We start from the raw sequence: 21,011 nt of genomic DNA on the forward strand, positions 1-21,011 counted from the left end.
AGTGTCTCGATCTCATCCTTCAAATGCCTGTAATCGTCTGTGTTGTGACCAATTTCATTGTGGAATCGAAAAAATTTGGAAGGGTCCCTTTTTGCCCTTTGATTTTTCAAGGGCTCCGGCTTTTTCCATGGAAGGCGAGCAGAATTTTCCAGAAAAATATGCTCTCTAGTATCCGTGAGGTCGGCATAAGTAGAGTAGACTGGTTTGAACTTCTCCACGGGCTTGTTTTTCTTAGGACCATTATGGCCGCCCTCTCCATTTCCCTTTCTCTTACTTCCTCCCCCCTGGTTATTCTAGGTAACGGCTTGAGTCATAGTTACGACGTCCGTTTCTACTCAAGCGGGCTGGTTAGGGACTTGGCCAGTTCCTGCGACCGACGCTCGTGCTTCTTCCAAGTTTATCCATCTCTGGGCCTTGTTCATGAATTCATCCACGGTGCTGACACCCTTCCTCTGGATTTCTTTCCACAAATCGCCCCCAACAAGGATTCCAGTTCTCATAGCCATGAGTCTGGAACTTTCGTCCGCGTCTCTAGCTCGGGCTGCCACGTTGGCAAACCTGCTCAAATAAGCTTTTAAGGGTTCTCCTGGCTGTTGCTTTACGTTTGACAGGGAGTCCGCCTTGACACGAACTGCTTGAGAAGCTCAGAATGCCCTCTTGAAATCGTCAGAGAAACTTTTCCCCGAGCTAATAGAATGCTTCTTATATTGTTTAAACCATTGCCTAGCTGGCCCGATCAGAGTCGAAGGTAATATCAAGCATCTCAGCTCGGGCCCGATATTATGGGCCATCATCAAGGTGTTGAACATCCCCAAGTGATCCGACGGATCTCCGTCCCCATCGAATTTAGATAGATGGGGCATCCTGAATCCCGGTGGGTACGCCGTTGCTGCGATGTTGGGGGCAAAGAGCTCGAGCTCGTCCCCCGAGTTGTATTCGTCTTTTCCCTTTTCTGATAGGAGCCTCTTCATTAGCTCCTCCATCTGTGCTAACCTTTCGAGGGTTTGGTCTTTGATCCCTTGGTTATTTTTGGGATGTTCAATAGCTCCCGTCCCATTGTATGCATTAGGCGAGTTATTGTCCCTCCAAGCTTGAGTTTGGTTTGGTGGGACATTCTCGTTGTCACGTATTTTGGAAGGACCATCCTCTCGGTGAGCATGACTTTCATTTTTGGTCGGATCTCCTCTTTGCGAGTTGAGGCGATCTCGAAGGTCGATCCACGGGGTGGCTCGAGGGCTTTGTGCCGAATTTCGATGATTTCTTAGATCCCCACCAGATCTGCCACTTTGGTGGATTTTGGTCCAATAACTTCCATTAGAGAAGCTCGGACCCTGCTGCCGAAGGTGAGGACCTGGGAAATTTCCGTGCACTCGTGGGGGATGAGCAGGAAAAGCGAGAAGAAGATTCCTCCTGTTGTTTCCGTATGCAGGAATGTCTCGAGCAAGATGAGGAGGAGATGGATATCTTATCGGTGAAGGAGGATGTTTGATCGGTGATGCAATTCTAGTTCCGTCAGGTCGGACCAATCTAGCCCGCGGTCTCTCTGCTCCAACGCCTCCAGCCCTTTCTGTCTGGTGATATGATAGCTGCGCGAGGGGGCTAGCCAGAGCAGGTTGACCATGAGAGCTCCCCCCAGACCTCCTTCTTGAACCGTCGCAAGCTCTCCTGGATGCATTCGAAGGTGGAGCCGAACTTGGGGTTGAAGTTCTGACTGACCGGCTAGCTCGTTGATGGTCCTTAGGAAAATCATCAAACATAGTTTCCTGGTGATGGCGCGCAGGGGCGCAGAACTCGGGGTTGAGGTTCTAACCGATCGACTGGGCCTGGGCCGACTATCCCAGCGGGACTTGTGAGTCCTGCTTTGCCTCTTTTCGACGTTAATGTCAGTCGCAAGAGGGGGTAGCCGGGCCAAGACTTCCTCGATTTTCTTATTTGCTTTGGCTAGATGGCTCCTCAACTGCATGTTTTCCATCTGCACCGCCGTCAGGTAACCCGGGTTCGGATTTGGCGGTAGAGGCGCTGAACTTCCAGTGTCATCATGGCCGATCGGCTGCTTCCCAGATCGTTGCTGAATCTTCAGGTTTTGTTCATTGGATACAGCGGTATGGTGAGCCTCCTGCCCACCATGCTGATCCGTTTTGTTACCATGCCTTGAGCGAGTGACCACCATGATGAACTTTTCGTGATAGCACTAATCTAAAACCTTTCAATGAAAGCACCAAACTGTTGACGCAGTTTTTCGCCAACAGCGAATTATATGAATAACTAGGATGGATCAGTGCTTAATGATAAACCGTACTAAGAAAATGATAATGATAATGCTCAAGGATGTTGGCAATTAGCTGCCAAGAAAATGATCACTCCTTTTTACGTGGTTCGGAGGTTAAAATCCCCCTAGTCCACGAGTCGATATTATTTCTATAAACTTCTCTCTATTTTTACAGAGTATTTGCATTACAGAAAGAATCCAACCCCTTGCACTACCCAGGATCCTGATATTTATAGGAGAATGATCTCTGGGTAGGTATTGGGGTCATCCCGTGATCTCTTGATCCTTCACATCATCTCTGCAACATTGATGATTAATATCTAAATTTTACATTGAAGTGTGGTCTAATCAATAGATAAAAAAGGTAAATCAAGCGTGTTGTGTCTGATCACGCACGTTTATATTGCGTATCCGAGAATTTGGGAATAAAACAGACACGTGATGTCTATTTTATGCACGTTTATATTGCGTGGTCAACTTTATAAAGACCCTGAGGTACGTCAGACCTTTGTCGTATCACGAGCTTAACGTAATGTTAGCTCATGCCTTTTGATGCCATTTTACACAAAATGGTTCCTGGTGATAGGTTACTAAATGCCTCAATAGCTCGAGCTATTTGTATAGGGGATGACACTGAATGTTCTCGGATGAGAGGTGAACACGTAGTGCATAGATTACAACTTTTTATTAGCCCGCTGTACCTGAGCTGTCTCAACAAGGTACGTGCTGAATCTTCAGGGCGTACACTAGTAATCTTGAAAGCTAGAGAGAAAGAGAGATAGTTCTTTTAGAGAGAGAGAGGTGAGTAATCAAGTCACCAATTAACTCAAATGAACCATTTAAATAGTATAGGAACCTCATTAGACTCAACCAATGAGATTAAAGATTTTAATTTGAATTTTGGAGAAAAAAACACGTCACTGTACTGACTCGTATGGATGGCCCAGGCTATGCATCACTTTCCAGGCGATGCGTCGCCTAGCACCAGTACCATTGTTTGGCCATGCGACATGTCACCTCCCAGAGGCAACTTATCGCCGACGCCTCTGTGTTGACGCTCCAAAATTTGTCTCAAAACATCCCTAAATGCTCTCAAACTTTTTGGGTACTCTCATATACTCCAAAGAAACAATTTGGGCCCAAAGATGATTTATAAATGCCTATACTGAAAGTCAACTCTCACATGTTGACTTTTGTGAAATTGTTATGGTTCTTGCACCTCTTCGTGCATAACCAATTTAACCAATCACAACAACTATTCCTAACACCCATGTGACATGAAATTGACACGAATTGACCCGTTCATATTTAGTTTATCAATAAATTTTTTAATTTATAGTTGAAATATTATATATGTTCCATAAAAAATTTCTTAAAGGAATATAACATAACTTATTCAAACTTGATAATTAATTGATATTAATAATGTTGTTTATTATTTTAATATTTTGTGATAAATTATTTAATTCATCAATTTTGTTTATTTGAAACTTTATATATTTTAATATAGTGTAATATTCAAATGAGTCAAATAGATTGACACAATAAAAAATGTAAAATAAATCAAATATGTGATACTAATCATGTTGATCAACAAGTAGTGTAAGATAAGTCTAGCCAACACGTGAACACGACAGGTTAGGTTAGGATTGAGATTTTTTAACACGAAATATAAACGGGTTGGGTTAGGGTTGACCAGTTAGACACGCTAACCCACCATGACATAAACATGAATATGACATGAATTGTTACCCCTACTCATAGCTAAGTGTCCTACTCTTGGAATTCGTCTAGTCATTGAGGGAAGAAAAAGATACAAACTATGAACTTGAGGGTAAAGTAGAGTCAGGGAGAAAAATTACTATACCATCAAAGTTGAAGGAAGGAGGTGCTAGGGTTTTCTTAGAAGGGAAGATAGAGAGCCAAGGAGTCTCGAGGGAGATTTCCTCTTATGATTAATAAGCGCTAAATAGAATTGTTGATGCACATTAGAATTGAATGTCTTAGAAGTCATTCCCTAAACATCTACTAGATAGTTGCTCTACTAAGAGTATGTTTAGAAGTAACTGTGTAATTATTAGGTTAGTCATTACACTATATTTTAAAATATAAGGTGTGTTTGGATGTTAAGCGGTAATTACTTATGAATTTCTATTGTCATGTTTGACAAAACAGTTAGTAATTACACAGAAAAATGATATTATGTAATAAATACTATTTAAAATTGATAGTATTTAGTAATTACATTCAATTTCCATGGGGGACTATGAGAATTAGTGATTGTAATTGAGACATCTCAATTACCTCTAATTATATGATTACTGTGTAATTACATGATTTGACAAACACGTCAATTTAAGTAATTACTTTAAATTACACAAAATTCCAATTATATAGTGACTTTCTTAATACACCCTAAAGAAACAAATAAAATAAGTTTAATATGCAAGGATTGAAAAATGGAAAGTTTACAAATGGTATGGTAAATTAAATTTGAATTACATAAATAACGTGACATTTTTCATTTATAAAAATACCTAAGGTCATACCGGATTTAAAAAGGGAAATTTTACATTTTAGGCTAAAATTAAACCCATGGTGTTTAATTATACTATCTAATTATATATTTTTTAACTATTCTTTTAATTCTTTTTCATCCCAAAAATACCCTTCTTCTAAACCAAAAAAAGTCACCTTCATTTCTCTCTCTCTCTCTCACTCTCTCTCTCTCAGACCAAAAAAAACCACCACGGCTTGCAGTCAGCCGGACCTCCACCCACCACGACCTCAGCCAGACCTCAGCCGGACCTTCCACACACTCAACCGACCTCCACATTCATTTTTCTCACCCCAAAAGCAATGGGTAAGTGTTTTTTATGCAAAATATTGTTGGCTTTTGTTATATTTAGTGTAAGTTGTATGGATCTGCACATTGTTGGTTGTATTTTGTCCATTTTGTGTTCTGAAATGAAAGTAGACTATGTTCCGTTTTCTGCGTTTGTTTCTGGGTTTTTCGTTTTTTTTTTGCGATTTTGTGCGATTTATACCAAAGTCAGAGGTTAGGGATGAAACTATGCGACATTTGAACGATGCCATTGCGATTTTGTGCGATGTTATATGTGTGGCAAAAACTAAGTATTTTGGGCGATTTTAGTGCGATTTTTGGGCGATTTGTGGGCGACTTTAAATTTTTGTGTTTGTGACAGATTCAACTGTATTTGTGGCTGTATTGTATGATGGTGTTTGGGCTATCGAGGGTTTCAACTTGGTATTCAATTCCCTAACAAGTAAGACGTTGATGTTTGACATTGACACTACTTTGGAAAAGTTGCGTGAAGTTTTGTATGAAGAGTTGGATGTGGATCCTTTGGTGTATGAACTGAAATTAGAAGTCTGTTACATGTACATGAAAGGCACCAAGTTTCCGCCGGAGGTTTTAGTGAAAGATAGTCAACTACGAGTGTTTTTGAGCATGAAGGCAAAGATGAGTGTGGACAACTTGCTGCCACTATTTGTGACTAAGGTGAAGAAGAATGTGAATTTGGAGCCTACTCCCCCATCTGTAACCCCTCGAAGTGTGGTAGGGACCTTTGTCCCAGAAAATGATTAGGGGGTTGGTTTGAATGAGCAACTACCTAATAATATAGATGACCATAGAGCCGATATCGCATTTGATCATTTAGATGAGTTCGATGGTCCCTATTACAACGATGATCCTGTGGTAGATTTGGATGAGGATGATGATGTGGAGCTGGAAGTTGATGGAGCTGTACAGGTACCTCCCTTGAGGTTGGAACTAACTCCAAGCAACCAAGCAGAGCGACAAAGAAGACCCCCCCGTAGTGAGAATCACCAAACACCAGGAACTAGTAGCAGTCGGCCAGGTCCTTCCATTAGTACTCCTGCTTCTGAATTTGAAGTTTGTACCAAATTTAAACCTCTTATGTGGACTAGGGAAGACATAGAGGAAAATCATGTCTATACGACATCTCTTAGTGGTACGCCTTCAGGGGAGATACATCTTGGCAAGTTGTACACAAACAAGGAAGAATTTAAGAATGTAGTGGGAAGGTATGCACTGAAAAAGAATTTTGAGTGGATGGTGAAGAAGTCTGGCACTGATGTGTTGTACGTTACTTGCAAGGATCAAAATTGTAAATGGAGATTAAGGGGGAGGAAGAAGGCACGTTATGACATGTTCGAGGTTACTGTGTTCCACAACGAACACACATGTAACTTGGATTCTAGAAATTCTGATCACCGTCAAGCAGCACCGTGGGTTATTGGCCACATTATTAAGGAAAAGTACACATCAGATGGAACTAAGTACATGGCAAAAGACATACAGAGGGATATGTTTAAGGATTATGGCATCAAGATTAGTTATGAGAAGGCTTGGAGGTGTAGAGAGAAGGCACTTACGTATGTGAGGGGTATGCCAGCAGAATCTTATGCAAAGTTATATGGTTACTTGTACATGCTGGAACAGAAGAATCCAGGTACTATTACTGACATTGTGAGAGAGGACGACCGGTTCAAGTACTATTTTTGGTCACTGGATGCTTGTAGGAGGGGATTTAAGTTTTGTCGTCCTGTGATTAGTATTGACGGAACATTCTTGAGGACAAAGTATGGGGGCACAATGTTACTTGCTGTTGCGTACGATGCAAAAAACCAATTGTTTCCGATGGCCTTTGCAATTGTCGACAGTGAGAACCACGACTCTTGGAAGTATTTCTTGCAGAAGTTAAGGGAAGCCATTGGGGAGGTTGAAAACCTTGTGTTCGTATCGGATAGGCATCAGAGCATTGAACATGCTGTCGAGGTCGTTTTCCCCGAAGCATGCCATTGTTTTTGCTTTAAACATATTACTATGAATGTCACGCACAATTTCAAGACTGATGTATGTAACACGCAAATATGGCTGGCAGCCTACACATGGTCGAAAAATGAATGTGATAGACATTTTGAGGTGCTCAAACGGATGGATCCTCCCATTGCTACATACGTCGAGCAAATAGGGCTTGAAAAGTGGGCTCGTCCTTATTGTCCAGGCGATCGATACAACATAATGACAAGCAACGCCGCTGAAAGCTTCAACAACGTGACAGAAGAATTCAGGAAATATCCAATAACTACTTTGGTTGAATTCACCAGGTTCACACTGCAAAATTGGTTTGCTGATCGTCTCGAAAATGCAAGTAAGTGCACTACCCCTTTGGCAACTACTTTTGAGAAGGATTTAAAAGCACAACATGAAGATGGTAGGTTCAGGACTGTCTATCGTAATGGTGGGCAATTATTTAACGTTGGTACGGGTCCTGAAGGTCAGAGAGGTGGTGATGTGGACTTAGTCGAGAGAACATGCACATGCAGAATGTTCCAATTGCTAAAAATCCCTTGTCCTCATGCATGTGCCGCAGTAATTAGTCAAAATGCTAGCCTGTACGCATTTAGCTCCCCGTACTACACAAAAGACACGTGGAAGAAGACCTACGATGCAACAATTAATGTTGTCGGCGAGGAGGATGATTGGGTACTACCGGAACACATCAAGAACATGAGAGTCGGGGTACCAGTGGATAAAAAACCGGTGGGTCGCCCTAGGAAGAGCAATGCGGGTAGAAGACCGACGAAGCGTCGCCCGTCTAATGGTCAAGTGGTTGTGGAACCTCGCCATTGTACTAACTGCGGTGGTTCGGGGCACAACAGAGATACATGCAAAGCTCGAATTTGAAGCTTTTCTCTATTAGTGTACTTATCTATATTAGTTGTAATGCACTTATTTTTGGACTGGATTTTTGTGTTGTATTCCTGGTTGCTGTTACAGTTTTTTAACCTTTTTTTTTATACAGGAATGTGTGAACCATGTAGAATTTTTAACAGGGTCAAAGTAGATTTTTTTTCCAATTTTGCGATAGCTGGCGATGTTTTTGCAATTAGTATTGCGATTTTGTGCGATATATTTTGCGATGCTCAGTTAATGCACACCAGGAATCTATGAAGATTAATTATGCGATTTTTATGCGATTCTTTTGCGATATATTTGCGATTTTTTTTAAATTTACACCAGAAACTATTGAGATTAATTATGCAATTTTTGTGCGATAAATGCGATTTCAGACGATGTAAATGTGCGACAATGTGCCATTTTCAAAGCGAAATTAGCGATTAAAGACGATTTCTAACATATTTTACTAATCTGACAAAATATAATAGTGTCGTAAATATAATAGTGTCGTAAATATTATACATTCTGGTAAAATAAGTCAACACACCACCTATGTCTAAAGGTGAGCATGTTATCATTGTTAACTTTCTCAAACGACCGATCCAACATTCGGTGCTCCACGTATTCAATGGCATATATTCCACAATCGCCACTGCAAATAAAAAGATATTGGTAATTATTAGTAACAATTTAGTAAAGTAATTCATAATGGAGTACAAAATAAAATAAATACGAAAAGAGACATTTACCTGCTTTCCGGTTGCGGTACAACTTCCGGAGTAGCTCGTTTATAATGCATTGGTGGGAGCTGGCTGAGATCACCTGTTTCAACCGGAAATACATAACTGTTGGTCTTAAAATAACCAGAAGCCCGCAATAAGGATGCAAATATCTCGGTATAAGGCTTCAAATATGACTTTATATTTTCCTCAGTCGTGGCGCCGATATCACAGTCATATACAACAATTTGCCAATTCTCAATATCTACCTCAACAGCCACCCAATGCTTCTCAGCAGGAAGGTTCAATGTGAAGTAGATGTACTCCTGGTTCTCCCAACAAGGCAAGTGTCGATGCTCCATCCCCCTCACATAATCAATAACTGACTCATCCCAGATAAATGTGCTTCTGTCGCCATCATGACAATTCCAGTACATTGAAAATATTTGTGGAGCAGATGTGTCCAGAACCACACAATTCGTAGTGTACACCTCAGGGAAGAGCTTCCTCCTTCTTCTCAACAAGTGGAATATGGCATCAATTTGCTGCATTTGAAATAAAAATGGTTAGAATCGAATCGCAAAAAATTCGCACAAATGTCGCAAACAAGTCGCATAAAACACAATTTCTGTAATTAAATCGCTTTATGTCGCACAGACATCGCCAAACGTCACACATATCCCAATGTACCATTTTCGCGATTTTCTGAGCGACTTAAAGCGATTTAATTACGATTTAAACAAACAATCAACTTATACATCGCTAAATATCGCAAATAAAATGATGTATTGTTCAAAATGAGAAAACAGTTAAGAAACAAGTACTTACAGAATCGTCGATCCATTCGTGCTCCACCATCAATTTCACGAACCAACTCCGATCGGCAATGCCAATGTGCACTTCTCTAGGACGGCGGTTGTCCCTCGAGTAAGTAATCCACCTTTTGAAAAATTTGTAGAGTCGTGGGTCTGTTGGCCTCAAAGTATCAACCTCAACAGGACCAGTTCGTTGTTTCTTCTTCCCCGCTGTGTAGTCCTTCAAATACACTGGCTTCCATTTTGCCCTCCTCACAAATTCCACTCCAGCCGGTGGCCCATACAACTGTTGCACATCCTGAGACTGCGTATCTCCGATGGCCATAATAATGGCATCCGTTGGAGTAGAAGGAACCTCATCTACGTTGGGTTCCCAATCTTCAGGGTACACATCGTCTTCAGAACCAGAATTATACTGACGACGTTCATCCTCTGCTGGCTGTGATGGTTGCTTCTGTAACAAACTTATCACGGTCGCAAGTTGATCCATGATAAGCTTCTTCATCTCAGTCTGACTACTCTCAAACGTAGTCTTCATCTCATTCTGTGCAGCCATAATTGCTATTTGTTGAGCTTCGACCTTCTCCAATCTCTTCGCCAACCCAAGGTAGTCGGCGTCATTGGCTGCAGGAGTTGAGGTTGGAGGCACAGTGCCTGATGTGGACGGCTCTGTTTGTTCTTTTGGTGGTGATGGTGGAATGATTTTTGCAGTTTGAACATATTCCGCCACCGGGTTTGCTTGGGTCTCGAATTGAGTGGAATCTTGTGTTCCAGCTTCTGTTTCTTCCATCTCATCTGAGCCCATATCCACCGTGGGAACTTCACCCTCACAATTGGACTTCCAGTATTCAACCTCCCAATTCCGAGGGTGCAAGATTTGAAGAACAACCATCTGCATAACCAAAAAATTAGAAAACAATCAATATCGCAGAAACTCGAAGAAACATCGCATAATGTCGCAAAATTATAATATCAACAAAGTAATAAAAATCGCATTTATGTCGCAAGAAGTCGTAATTATGTCGCTAATATTTTTAAAAGAAATCAAATATAAATTACAAAATAAAAAATCGCATAATGTCGCAAATATGTCGCAAAACAGATAATGTAAATCGCATAAAGAAAAATGTTGTCGCACAAATGTCGCGTAAAACTCGAACATATATCGCAAATAATACTGAAGGCAAAATATATCAGAACAACAATGAGAAATAGAGAAAGATTCACATACCCTTTTCTCAAACAGCAGTGCCACATCAGTTTGCTTCACATCGTGTTTCGTAACAGTAACGGGGGTGCTCCAGTTCAACATTCTAGGGAATCTGCTCCCTTTGCACTACCCATACTTCTTCCCCACATCTTGCATGACCTCAAACGCCCAATATTGCAGGGCCGGTGCATATCCGTACATATTGTACTTCGCTTCTAGTTGAGTAACTTTTTTCTCCTTCTTGGATTTCTTCTTCTTCTTATCTTTCTTGCTCGACAACTTATCCAGGTAGTTTTGCCGTAGCTGCTGCATATTTTTAGCTGTGGAAGACAACAGCTTCTGATAAGAAAGGAGCCCCAAGGATACTCAAAGAAGTTATCTACATTTTCAACTAACTTCAGCATATCAGTCCAAATATACACACCCTCGGACCGTGACAACAGAACGCCTTCAACAAAAGCACATAAACCCAGCTTGTAAACATCATCTTCAACATCACACGCCTCAAAAGCTAGCCAAAGGGTTTTGAAGGCCACCCTTTTCGCATTGTTGAAATAGTCCCACAGTATCCGATCAAAATCACATTGTGTATTCAATTCTGCTGTCGAGGGGTCACCGCTCATCTTTAGGCCTGTGATCAAACCGAACTCAGACCTCCCAAATCTGGTTTCCGTTTTACCCACGTAAAACCACACTTCATCGTTTTTAACTTCACTGACTTTTCTTTTTCCTCAATAACAGTTGATGCACAATCACCCCGGAGAATTGAAGAACACTGGCATTCCAAAAAGATCCGAAGGGACTTTCCTTCACCTTATCAGTCAACTTAAAGGCTTCGAACTTATCCTTTATAGCAGTGAAGTACCCGCTCCCTCTGTAGCTGATACGCCCTGGAAAATGCTCGGACAATGGGAGAACGAGCTCTGGAGCCATCTGCATTTTTAAAAACAGGATTTATAATCGCACAAATGTCGCAAAAGAACTCGCAAAACCTCGCAAAACCTCGCAAAACTACAATTATGAATCGCACAAACATCGCAATGAATCGCATAAAAAATGTATAAGGTTTTTAAATTAAAATCGCAAACCTATCCAATATAATCGCACAAACATCGCACAAACATCGCTAAAACTATGAGTACCTTGACTTTCGCTCAAATAGCTCAATATCGCAAAACAACACAAATGCCATAAACTATCATTATTTTCCCTACATAATCGGACAATATCGCCCAAATGTCATTCAAAAATCACAAATCAGACACAAACAACGCCAAGCAACCATACTTGCCTTGATAAGTCGCACAAACATCGCTTAATATCGCAAATTTATAAGAAACCAAAGAAAAAGCAGTCCCGATACCCAGATTCTTCCCCAAACACAAAATAGTATAAATATGAACATTAATCACAGAATTCAGTTCTAAAATAACAAACTAACCTCAAATACACCAATTTGGTTCGAATTAAAAAGAGAAATTAAAAGAAAAATATAAAAAACAAACCTTGGTTCCCGTGGGTTCAAATGGCGGTGGTGACGGTGATCGGAGATTGGTGCGATTCTCGGAGGTCCGGCCTTTCGTTCCTTGGTCCGCGTGGGTCACTGGGTTCGTGTGGGTTCGATGTGGGTCACTGGGTTCCTTGGTCCGCGTGGGTCACTGGGTTCGTGTGGGTTCGGTGTGGGTCACTGGGTTCCTTGGTCCGCGTGGGTCACTGGGTCCGTGTGGGTTTGTCGCTGGGTTTGGTGTGTTCGTGTGGGTCGCTGGGTTCGGTGTGGCGTTGCGGGGTGGTTGGGCTCGTGTGGGTTCGTCGCTGGGTTCGGTGTATTCGTGTGGGTTGCTGGTTCGGTGTGGGTCGCTAGTTTGTGTGGGTTCGTGTGCGTTGCAGGGTGGCTGGGTTCCATGCACGAAGAGTTCCCTGGTCAGTAGAAAGATGCCGAGAATTCAGGAGAGAGAAGGGAGTTAGTGAAAATGAGGGGAAGTTGAAAAGTCAGGGGTATTTTGGGGAAGAAATTGAAAGAGTGGGATATCTTTCCTATCTTTATTTTTTGGGTTTAATTTTTTAGCATATTATATCAAATTTCCCTTTAAAAATAACACATACCACACTCTGTAACACCCTTTTCTTTGTCTCTTTCTTCACCCTTTTCCACTATGAATTGAGAAAAGCCAATGCTTCCGGTCATCTTTCTTATCTTTATATAATTTTTATTATATTAAACGCAATAGTTGCTTCTTGTCTTGTCTTGTTTTGTCTTTTTTTTTTTTTTTTAAGATATATATAATTTTATTTTATTAAACACCATATAACAAAATAGCTGGCCACTCTAGGTCGTAAAAGAATTACTTCTTATTTATTTTATTTTTTTGCTATAACGTAAGAACTACCTATTTGTTAAGTTAAAATCAACTTAAAATTATAGGGTATGGAGCAACTCCTAAAAAGGATGTACTGGTAAATTCATTTTTATTTTGGGAGTTATAATCTTAATTTTATTTATAATTTTATTTATATAACAATGTTTATTGTAGTTATTTAAGATATTTTGTAAATTTTTATTTATTTTTAATTATTTAGAGCGCAAAATCAAAGTTCAAACAGTTTGCTGCACACGTGTCTGTTTTTATTTATACGCGTGTACAATAATTATTTAAACTCTAATTTCGGTACCCTAAATAATTCAAAATTTCCTAAAAACTTGCAGGATGTCCTAAATAACTCCAATAAACACTTATAAGAAAAATTGTGATTATAACTTCTCTATGCCAAAATAAAAAAAATGATGCACTATGCATCCTTTTTAAGAGATTACATTAGAATTTTCATATATAGATATATATTTATATAAATGCTTCTCTAAATAATGTTTTGGTTATTAATTTTTTTTTTTTTACAACTTATTTTCCGAACGCCTCTTTAGCAAATACAAATAGTATTGTACTATAGAGACCACGCCACCTCTATAAATGAGGAATGGTTATGTTCTATGGTTGAAAATTGCCATTTTAGTTACATTTTAATTTTGTTAAGAAAAAATCCCAAAAATTAACTTCAATAAGTCACCAAAATGTATTTTTTAAGTTACTATTTTGCTTGGTTAATTATTTTTTTTTAACGTTGAAGCTTTTTCTGACGACATCATCAGTTGTTTGGGCTCAAGAATGATATTATCGCGGCCTACTCTTTGAGAGGGTCATTTTGGTATATAATAAGCAAATATTTCTTGCCGTCCCTAGAGAAGATGACTTGAATTGGTCAGTTTTGTGTTGTGTTCTAAAAATAACTTTTTAATTTGGTTAAACAAAAATGAATTTAAACGAGTCACCAAAATGTGTATTTTTGCTATGACTCAAAAGTAACTTTTCTGCTTAATTAAAAAAATACTATAATTCATATATAAATTACATGAGTGACAAAAAAATGTATTTTAATTTTATATTTAAAAGTTATTATGTAGTATACCAAGTAGTTATATTTATTAATAAGTTATATGGTAAGTTGTTATATTATACGATAATTCATTAGTTTCTAAAATAAATTTGAAGGTAAATACAATGTATTTTAAATAATAAGATGCTATAATACCATCTAAAAACAAAGTAGTGTTTTGAAAGGTAGTTAATTGATGTCTTAGGGTAAGCAAAATATATCCTAACTAATAAGATATCATAATATAACTTAAAAATGAAGTCATTTTTTAAAAAGTAACTAATTGGTATCCTAAGCAACCAAATAGTTGTTTTTGGAAAACCCATAAAATTGAAGAAAAAATTCGAATAGCGAGCTTGCTCCTTCTTTTTCCACACTGAGCTCGCAAAATCCTCACTTTATGTAGGTTTCAGCCCACATTTTGTGGAATGAATTATTTTAAAATTAAAGGTATACAAAGGTAATTATTTTTAAATCGGGTTTGAATTATTTTAAAATTTGGTAGTATTTTTGCAAATAAAAAAGTAGGGTTATCTTTGTAAATAAAACCTTTCTTAGGTATAGTAGTGTGAAGATCCCTTGAAATATAACTAACACCAAAATCAGATAAAAGTTCAATCCCAACCTTTTTGTGCAATGTATAATCTATTATGTGCCACTTTTTTGGACTAAGAGAACCGTAGCTTGACACATTTTAAATTCTTCGTAGCTAATGCTCTGTCAGAGATCCTTGAAATGTCTGATATTTTCTCAATGGTTTCTTTCCTTGCTTTTGTTGTCATTTTATTTGCCTCTGCCTTGGTTATGTTCATTTTCTTTTGGAATTTCTGTAATGCTTTAGCATGCTTCTTCTCAAGTTTGCTCTGCCAAATAAGAAGATAATCAAGATAAGGAAAGAGTATAATTATTGATAGCTCAGACTCTTTTGTATCTTTATATAAATATTTCATTATCTTAGTCTTAGCAGTAAAGGCTGAAAAATAAAATAGTAATTACTGATCACAAGACATTCACAGGCTACAGATTGAGTTTTAAGCAACTGAAGTGTTAAATGTTCCATGAAGGCTTGTGTAATGTTAAAGTGTTTTATATCTTGATATCCAACATGTGTTTAAGCTTTATAAATGAAGTCGCTATTCCTCCTTATTTTCAGATAAGCCAAGCAAATTATTTTTCTTCTTCCTTATTTTCTATAATGATCTCATGAACAAAATATCTTCACATGAATAAAAAATTAACATCATAAATCTTTAATCAGAACCTCCAAAACAGCTTCATACCTCAAATTTCTTCATTTCTTCCACAATCTTGCTAGTCTGCTTGCGTTCCCATTCGTTTATCGCTGCTTCTTTTCTGGTTAACCTGCCAGGCATTGCTCGATAAGAAAGTAGAAACCCCTTTTCATTACAGAGGAGGAAAACAAAGAAGCATGCACTATACATGAAGCACAATGCTTTTCTCACTTGTCAATAAGCTCGGTTTCTTTGGTTTTTTTCCATGCTTCTACCTCAGCCTCAAGCTCCTGCTTCTTGACTTCATCTAAGAACGTACTGTAAGGCTTCGGCCGAGTCATCAAGTTATGCTCTAAATCATCCGGGCTTTCGCCACTGGGCACTCCAAAGTTCCTTATAGTGCTAGCTTGACTACTAATCTCCTCATTAACTGAACTCTCTTCTATTACTGAAACGCGTTGGATTGTAGAGGAATAAGAGTCAGATGCTATTACTTCGATTTTGTTGCTATCGATTTAAGCTTTATTTATTTTTGTTTCTTCAGTAATGATTTAAAGTGAAAAAAGAGAAAAAGACCTTGTGGATACTTGTTCTGAGGATTTGGGTCGTACAAACGCCCAATCTTCCCACTATCCGAAGTAACATAATAGCTCTGAGGGTTGTCAAATTTACAGCATTTTCCATTGCCATATACATAAAAACAAAACAAAAAACAAAGAAGTTGATAACATATACAAGACCCTTCAAGCAAAAAGAATTAGTTGGATATAAATGAACTTCCCAATCATGGTAACAAACGTGAAAAATTTAAGAAAGAAAACAGTATCTAAGCAAAAAGGGTTGTTCAATCTTGAATGTTCTTGATCTAGTAACCAGAGAAAGTGTTATCCTATATTGGTTGACGAGTAATAACAAGCTTATCCAGTAACACAAAATCAAACTCCAAAAGATCAAAGGAGTTTCTTGAAAGAAAACCTGGTTTCTTGGTGTTGATGACTCAGTGGAGAGTTGAGAGAAGAATGTATTGAACCTAGAAGAAGATGTTTTAGAGCTTAGTGGGCTAGTGCTACTTCTGCAAATGGGTGATGGAGATTCTGGTTGATCTTCCCTCGGAGAATCCAACGACCAATCTGTGCTTTTACTTATAGTTCTCCTCGAATTTGTGAATTTTCTTGGCAAGGAAGGAGTGCCATTGTCACAGAAGTTGGAGATAATGGGTAAATCAATGCGGAGTTCGTTCCTTTGCGTTGGTGGGGAGCTCGTTCGAGTGCTTAGTTTTCTGTTTATCATTTTTCTTGGTGTTCTGGAATGTGTTTGGTAAACTGTTCACGTCAAATCTTTCTTGGCAGATATATGATTGAGTCCGCAGAGAGAAACAATCGAGTAATTCTTTAGAATATGGACACTGATGGATTCCATATGGTTTGGTCATGTTCTATTACGCTCAAGTTGCAACCGTAGCCAACGTTCAACAGCGCACGTGGAAACTGGAAAGTTTATATAAAACTGTTTTCCTTTCCTCCCACGTCAATCTCACTCAAATTGTTTTAGCATCAGGATCGGGAATCTCTTTTCATTTATGAAATATTATCCCAATTCAACATGCAACTAAATTTGGATCTTGGGAAAGAAGTCAACGGAAAAAAAAACACTCATGAGCGGTGATGCAACCAGTAAATTTAATAAAACTTCAATGAAATTACTAGATTGACACGCTCTATTGTGCTTCACCAAATGTTTTAACACAACCTTAATTTCCATAGCAATTTAACCAATATTAGTCGGTGATTATATTGTCTTGTAAAAAAGGTGAGGCGAACTCTCATCTTTTGTGCTTCTCAGACGTTGGAACAAACTAAATTTGCATAAAAACTAAGCCATATTTAGATCAAAATCTACCTTTCATTAATTGAAAAACAAAATCCCACTACTGTTTCAACCTTTCACATTCTAAATAAACAAATTATCAAAAAAGAAAAATTAAAATGCAGTAATTCGTTGCTTGTCTATCTTTAACTCAAATGAAACCCGGAACATGAAACCTTAGATCTATGTTGTTAGTACAACATTCTTCTTCTAGGTTTCTCTGCGTACAAAGTAGAGCTTGCCCATAACATGAAGAATTGCAACAAAGGCTATGAAACCAATGCTCATGATGAGAACGACATTGGGTGAGATCTTGAGTCCAGGAGCATCATCTGTGTAAAACTGGAGCATGGTCCCAGCAGCACCGCCAGAAGCCCCGCTACTTGTTGTCCTCCTTCGCCGCATGCTTGCAGTGGCTGCAGCACTTCCTCTTTGAGGAGCTCCTCCTCCACCCAAAACCATTTTGTTTTTCTGAAACAACCAAACAAACAGTTAGAACTTCCAATGATCACACTATTTAGCAAACTCATGCAAATAGATAGGTAGGCCTCCAGTCCCCATGAAGAATCGAACCTGAAGCCCCATGAGACCTAACCATGGACCACTCATTGGTAAGATGATCACACATTTTTCAATAAGAAAGTGCAACCTGGTTCTAGTTAATACATATAAAGCGACTGCAATGTCACTTCTTCAGCAAATAATCAAAATCATCCCAATTATTCGTTTAAAAGTCATTTAAATACACAATTCGCAAAACCAGCTAAGAGACCCTTTGGTAACAAACATTTAGATCTTAGTAATGATTCTAATACAAATCCCATTACTTCCCAAATACACGTGAAATTTAAAGCCAAATATTCGTTTTCATTTTAAACAAATAAATTCAAATCTAATTCAAAGGGCATAACTAAAAAAACAATTATCTGCAAATAATGATGAATACAGAGGTATAGATCTAGCATATGCAAATACTGACTTGCATCAATCATCAACATCTAGGTCCTTCAGACGACGAAAGGTTTTCGATTTAATGAAAAAAATTCCCAAATTAAAAAAAAATGCATAAAAATCAGGAATTTTATAACAGCAGCAGAGAAAACCTTAAAACAATGTCCCTAAGCAAAAATCCCCAAACCTATCTAATAAAATAGGTCAAACTCCATATTAGCCCCTTCAAAAGTTAATTGGTTAATCATAAAACATTCAAATTTAAAAATAAAAATTAAGGGACCCAGTAATCAATTGAACCAGAAGACATAAAAAAAATTGCACAAGAATAAAGCAGATCCGATAGTCAGGTCCAAAATTATTATTGAAACAGATCCATAAAAAATTATTATTAAAACAAATCCTTAAATTCAAGATTGCATGGCATAGATCTACAGGAACCAGATAGACAATCAAAATTGAAGTAAGAAAAATGGGAGTAGGGAACTCACCTGAGTAGACTCGGTATTAAGAAGAAAGATGGGAGATCGGAATGTGAAATAGTGAATTATGAGAATTGTGTCCGCTCTAACACGGTATTCTTATATATACAGAATTACAGATGGGAGTTTCTTTTCTTTCTTATTCCCGTGCGATCTCCCTCCCAACAATTCCACGCCTTTTCCACCAATAACCTCATACCACGTCAGAATTACTGCTTTGTCATCAAAGACACTTGTTTATATCATTATTATTATTATTATTATTATTATTAGAACAAATAGTGACCAGTGACCACCGAATGATTGTGCGTCTTAGGGCCTGATTGGTTTCGTGATTGTAAAATTGTAATTTCAAAAACTATGATTCTGAAATGAAAATCTAAATTTAATGACTGAAAATATGTTTCTAAAAATGTGATTGGTTCATATCTGTAACTGTTTTTAAATTTTTAAAAAACTGAATATGTGATTGATAGAAAATTTAAAAATATAACAGTATAAAAATATGTGATTGGTTTAATTAAATCTAAAAATTGTTTTGGTTTAATATTTTAACTTATTTAAAAATATTAATTTTTTTAAAATTTTGACATAATATTATATGAAAAATACTATTAAACATAATTGATAACCAAAACAAAATAGACAAGTATTAGAAAATTACAAAAATAATACCAGAACATACAAAGCATCATCCAGACTTATATATATCCACTGCACATAAACCTATAATAACCATAAACAAATAATTAGGATTCAGATTGACAAAAAAACGTGAAATTATCGTTTTCCCCATTTTAGGCAAATAATTAGGATCCTGACTAGGATTTTGTTTTAAAAAAGAACAAACCAAACACTTATTTTTGTGGGCCCATTATTTTTTTAGTTTTTGAATTTATAAAATGGGATTCAGATAAGAAACCAATCAGGCTCTTAATGATTCCTGAGGTTAAAAATTCCCTTAAATTATGCAGGCTACTAAAATATGAGATTTATGTTAGATTTCATACTATGTGGCTAACGGATTGATGACGTAACATTTTTTCTATTGACGTGGCATGTCATGTGTAAAACAATTATCAATTTTGCCTCTCGAACTTTGACCACTATCAAATTATACCCCTATTATAAAAATAATATATTTTTTTCTTAAAAATAATAATTAAATCCTCAATAAATAAAAATTTTAATTATCAACAAATAACTATTTTTTACTTTTTCTTTTACAATATTAATTAAAACTATTTTAGAATGAACATTTAAAATAAATACCAAGACAAAGAAAAAACTTTTAATTAAAGAGGTGGAGGAAAGACTTAAATAAATAAATAAAAATTTTAATTTAAGAGGAAGAGAATAAAGTGGAAAAAACTTTGTTTTAGGATTTATTTTTTAATTTTTATATTAAAATATATTTATTTTATATTGTAAAAGAAAAGAAAAAGTAAAAAAAAAAGTTATTAGCTATTAATTAGATTTTTAATTTTTGATTATTTGAATTTTATTTAATTAATTTGAAACTTTTAGTATTGTTTATTTTCTTAATCTTTTAAAATGATTTTTTTTTATTTTTAAGGATTTAATTATCATTTTTTTAAAAATAAATTAAATTAGTCTTAATAAAAATGACAATTTGATAGTGGTCAAAGTTCGGGAGGCAAAATTTCTAATTATTCTACACATGACACTACCACATCAAGAGATAAAATGCTACATCATCAATCTGTTAGCCACCTAGGACAAAATTTAACAGAAGTCTCATATTTCAGTAATGTGCATAGTTCGGGGGGAGTTTTTAACATCGCGAATTATTCAGGGGACCCGATCATACAGTGGTCATAGTTCGGGGGACAAAAATGTTATTTATTCTTATTATTATTTTATTATTTTTATTTGTGTTTTTTTTTCTTTTTGAAATGGTGTATTTTTTTTTCAATAATACAATTGTCTTTTTTATTTCATTCATTCAAATTTATATTTTTTTGGGTAAATTTTTTAGTGCTCTTTGCGTGTAGAGATAGATCAGCTCTTTATTTTTTTTATGAGCTCTTTATATAGATAGGTAAAAAAAATTTGTAATAACTAACAAAAAAAATATATTTTCAAGACTATTTTATTTGTTGGAAAAATGTTATTGTGACCCTTGTTTTTTTCCAGAATATGCAATCGACTTATATATTTTGTTAAATGACAATTAAGACTTTGTATTTTACAAAATAGCACCCTAGACTAGATTTTTGTTAAAATATTTTCAATTAAAAGAACAATTCATAGATCATTGACAATGCGATGAGTTCTGAAAAGCAG

The 21,011-nt window shown here is 37.0% G+C and overlaps 5 protein-coding genes across 5 annotated transcripts; 2 read left to right on the forward strand and 3 right to left on the reverse strand.

The window, feature by feature from the left end:
* The first annotated feature begins 5,040 nt into the window (after positions 1–5,040).
* Positions 5,041–6,182, forward strand: LOC133780580 (uncharacterized). Its single transcript, XM_062220235.1, has 2 exons — positions 5,041–5,132; positions 5,476–6,182. The coding sequence occupies exons 1-2, from the start codon at positions 5,129–5,131 to the stop codon at positions 5,877–5,879; spliced, it is 408 nt and encodes a 135-aa protein (XP_062076219.1). The 5' UTR covers positions 5,041–5,128; the 3' UTR covers positions 5,880–6,182.
* A 30-nt stretch (positions 6,183–6,212) lies between these two features.
* Positions 6,213–8,006, forward strand: LOC133779422 (uncharacterized). Its single transcript, XM_062219385.1, has one exon. It carries the CDS (start codon positions 6,213–6,215, stop codon positions 8,004–8,006), a length of 1,794 nt encoding a protein of 597 aa, XP_062075369.1.
* A 510-nt stretch (positions 8,007–8,516) lies between these two features.
* Positions 8,517–10,846, reverse strand: LOC133779423 (uncharacterized). Its single transcript, XM_062219386.1, has 4 exons — positions 10,766–10,846; positions 9,548–10,426; positions 8,750–9,264; positions 8,517–8,652 (listed from the first exon to the last, which is right to left on the reverse strand). Exons 1-4 carry the CDS (start codon positions 10,844–10,846, stop codon positions 8,517–8,519), a joined length of 1,611 nt encoding a protein of 536 aa, XP_062075370.1.
* Positions 10,847–14,554: 3,708 nt separating this feature from the next.
* LOC133777615 (remorin 4.2-like) lies at positions 14,555–17,144 on the reverse strand. Its single transcript, XM_062217305.1, has 4 exons — positions 15,982–17,144; positions 15,637–15,853; positions 15,454–15,535; positions 14,555–15,036 (listed from the first exon to the last, which is right to left on the reverse strand). Exons 2-4 carry the CDS (start codon positions 15,744–15,746, stop codon positions 14,842–14,844), a joined length of 387 nt encoding a protein of 128 aa, XP_062073289.1. The 5' UTR covers positions 15,747–15,853; positions 15,982–17,144; the 3' UTR covers positions 14,555–14,841.
* Positions 17,145–17,287: 143 nt separating this feature from the next.
* On the reverse strand, positions 17,288–18,869 carry LOC133777616 (protein transport protein Sec61 subunit beta-like). Its single transcript, XM_062217306.1, has 2 exons — positions 18,714–18,869; positions 17,288–17,742 (listed from the first exon to the last, which is right to left on the reverse strand). Exon 2 carries the CDS (start codon positions 17,731–17,733, stop codon positions 17,482–17,484), a length of 252 nt encoding a protein of 83 aa, XP_062073290.1. The 5' UTR covers positions 17,734–17,742; positions 18,714–18,869; the 3' UTR covers positions 17,288–17,481.
* Between the last annotated feature and the right edge of the window lie 2,142 nt (positions 18,870–21,011).

Source organism: Humulus lupulus, chromosome 5 (genome assembly GCF_963169125.1).
Source record: "Humulus lupulus chromosome 5, drHumLupu1.1, whole genome shotgun sequence".
NCBI classification, from domain to species: domain Eukaryota; kingdom Viridiplantae; phylum Streptophyta; class Magnoliopsida; order Rosales; family Cannabaceae; genus Humulus; species Humulus lupulus.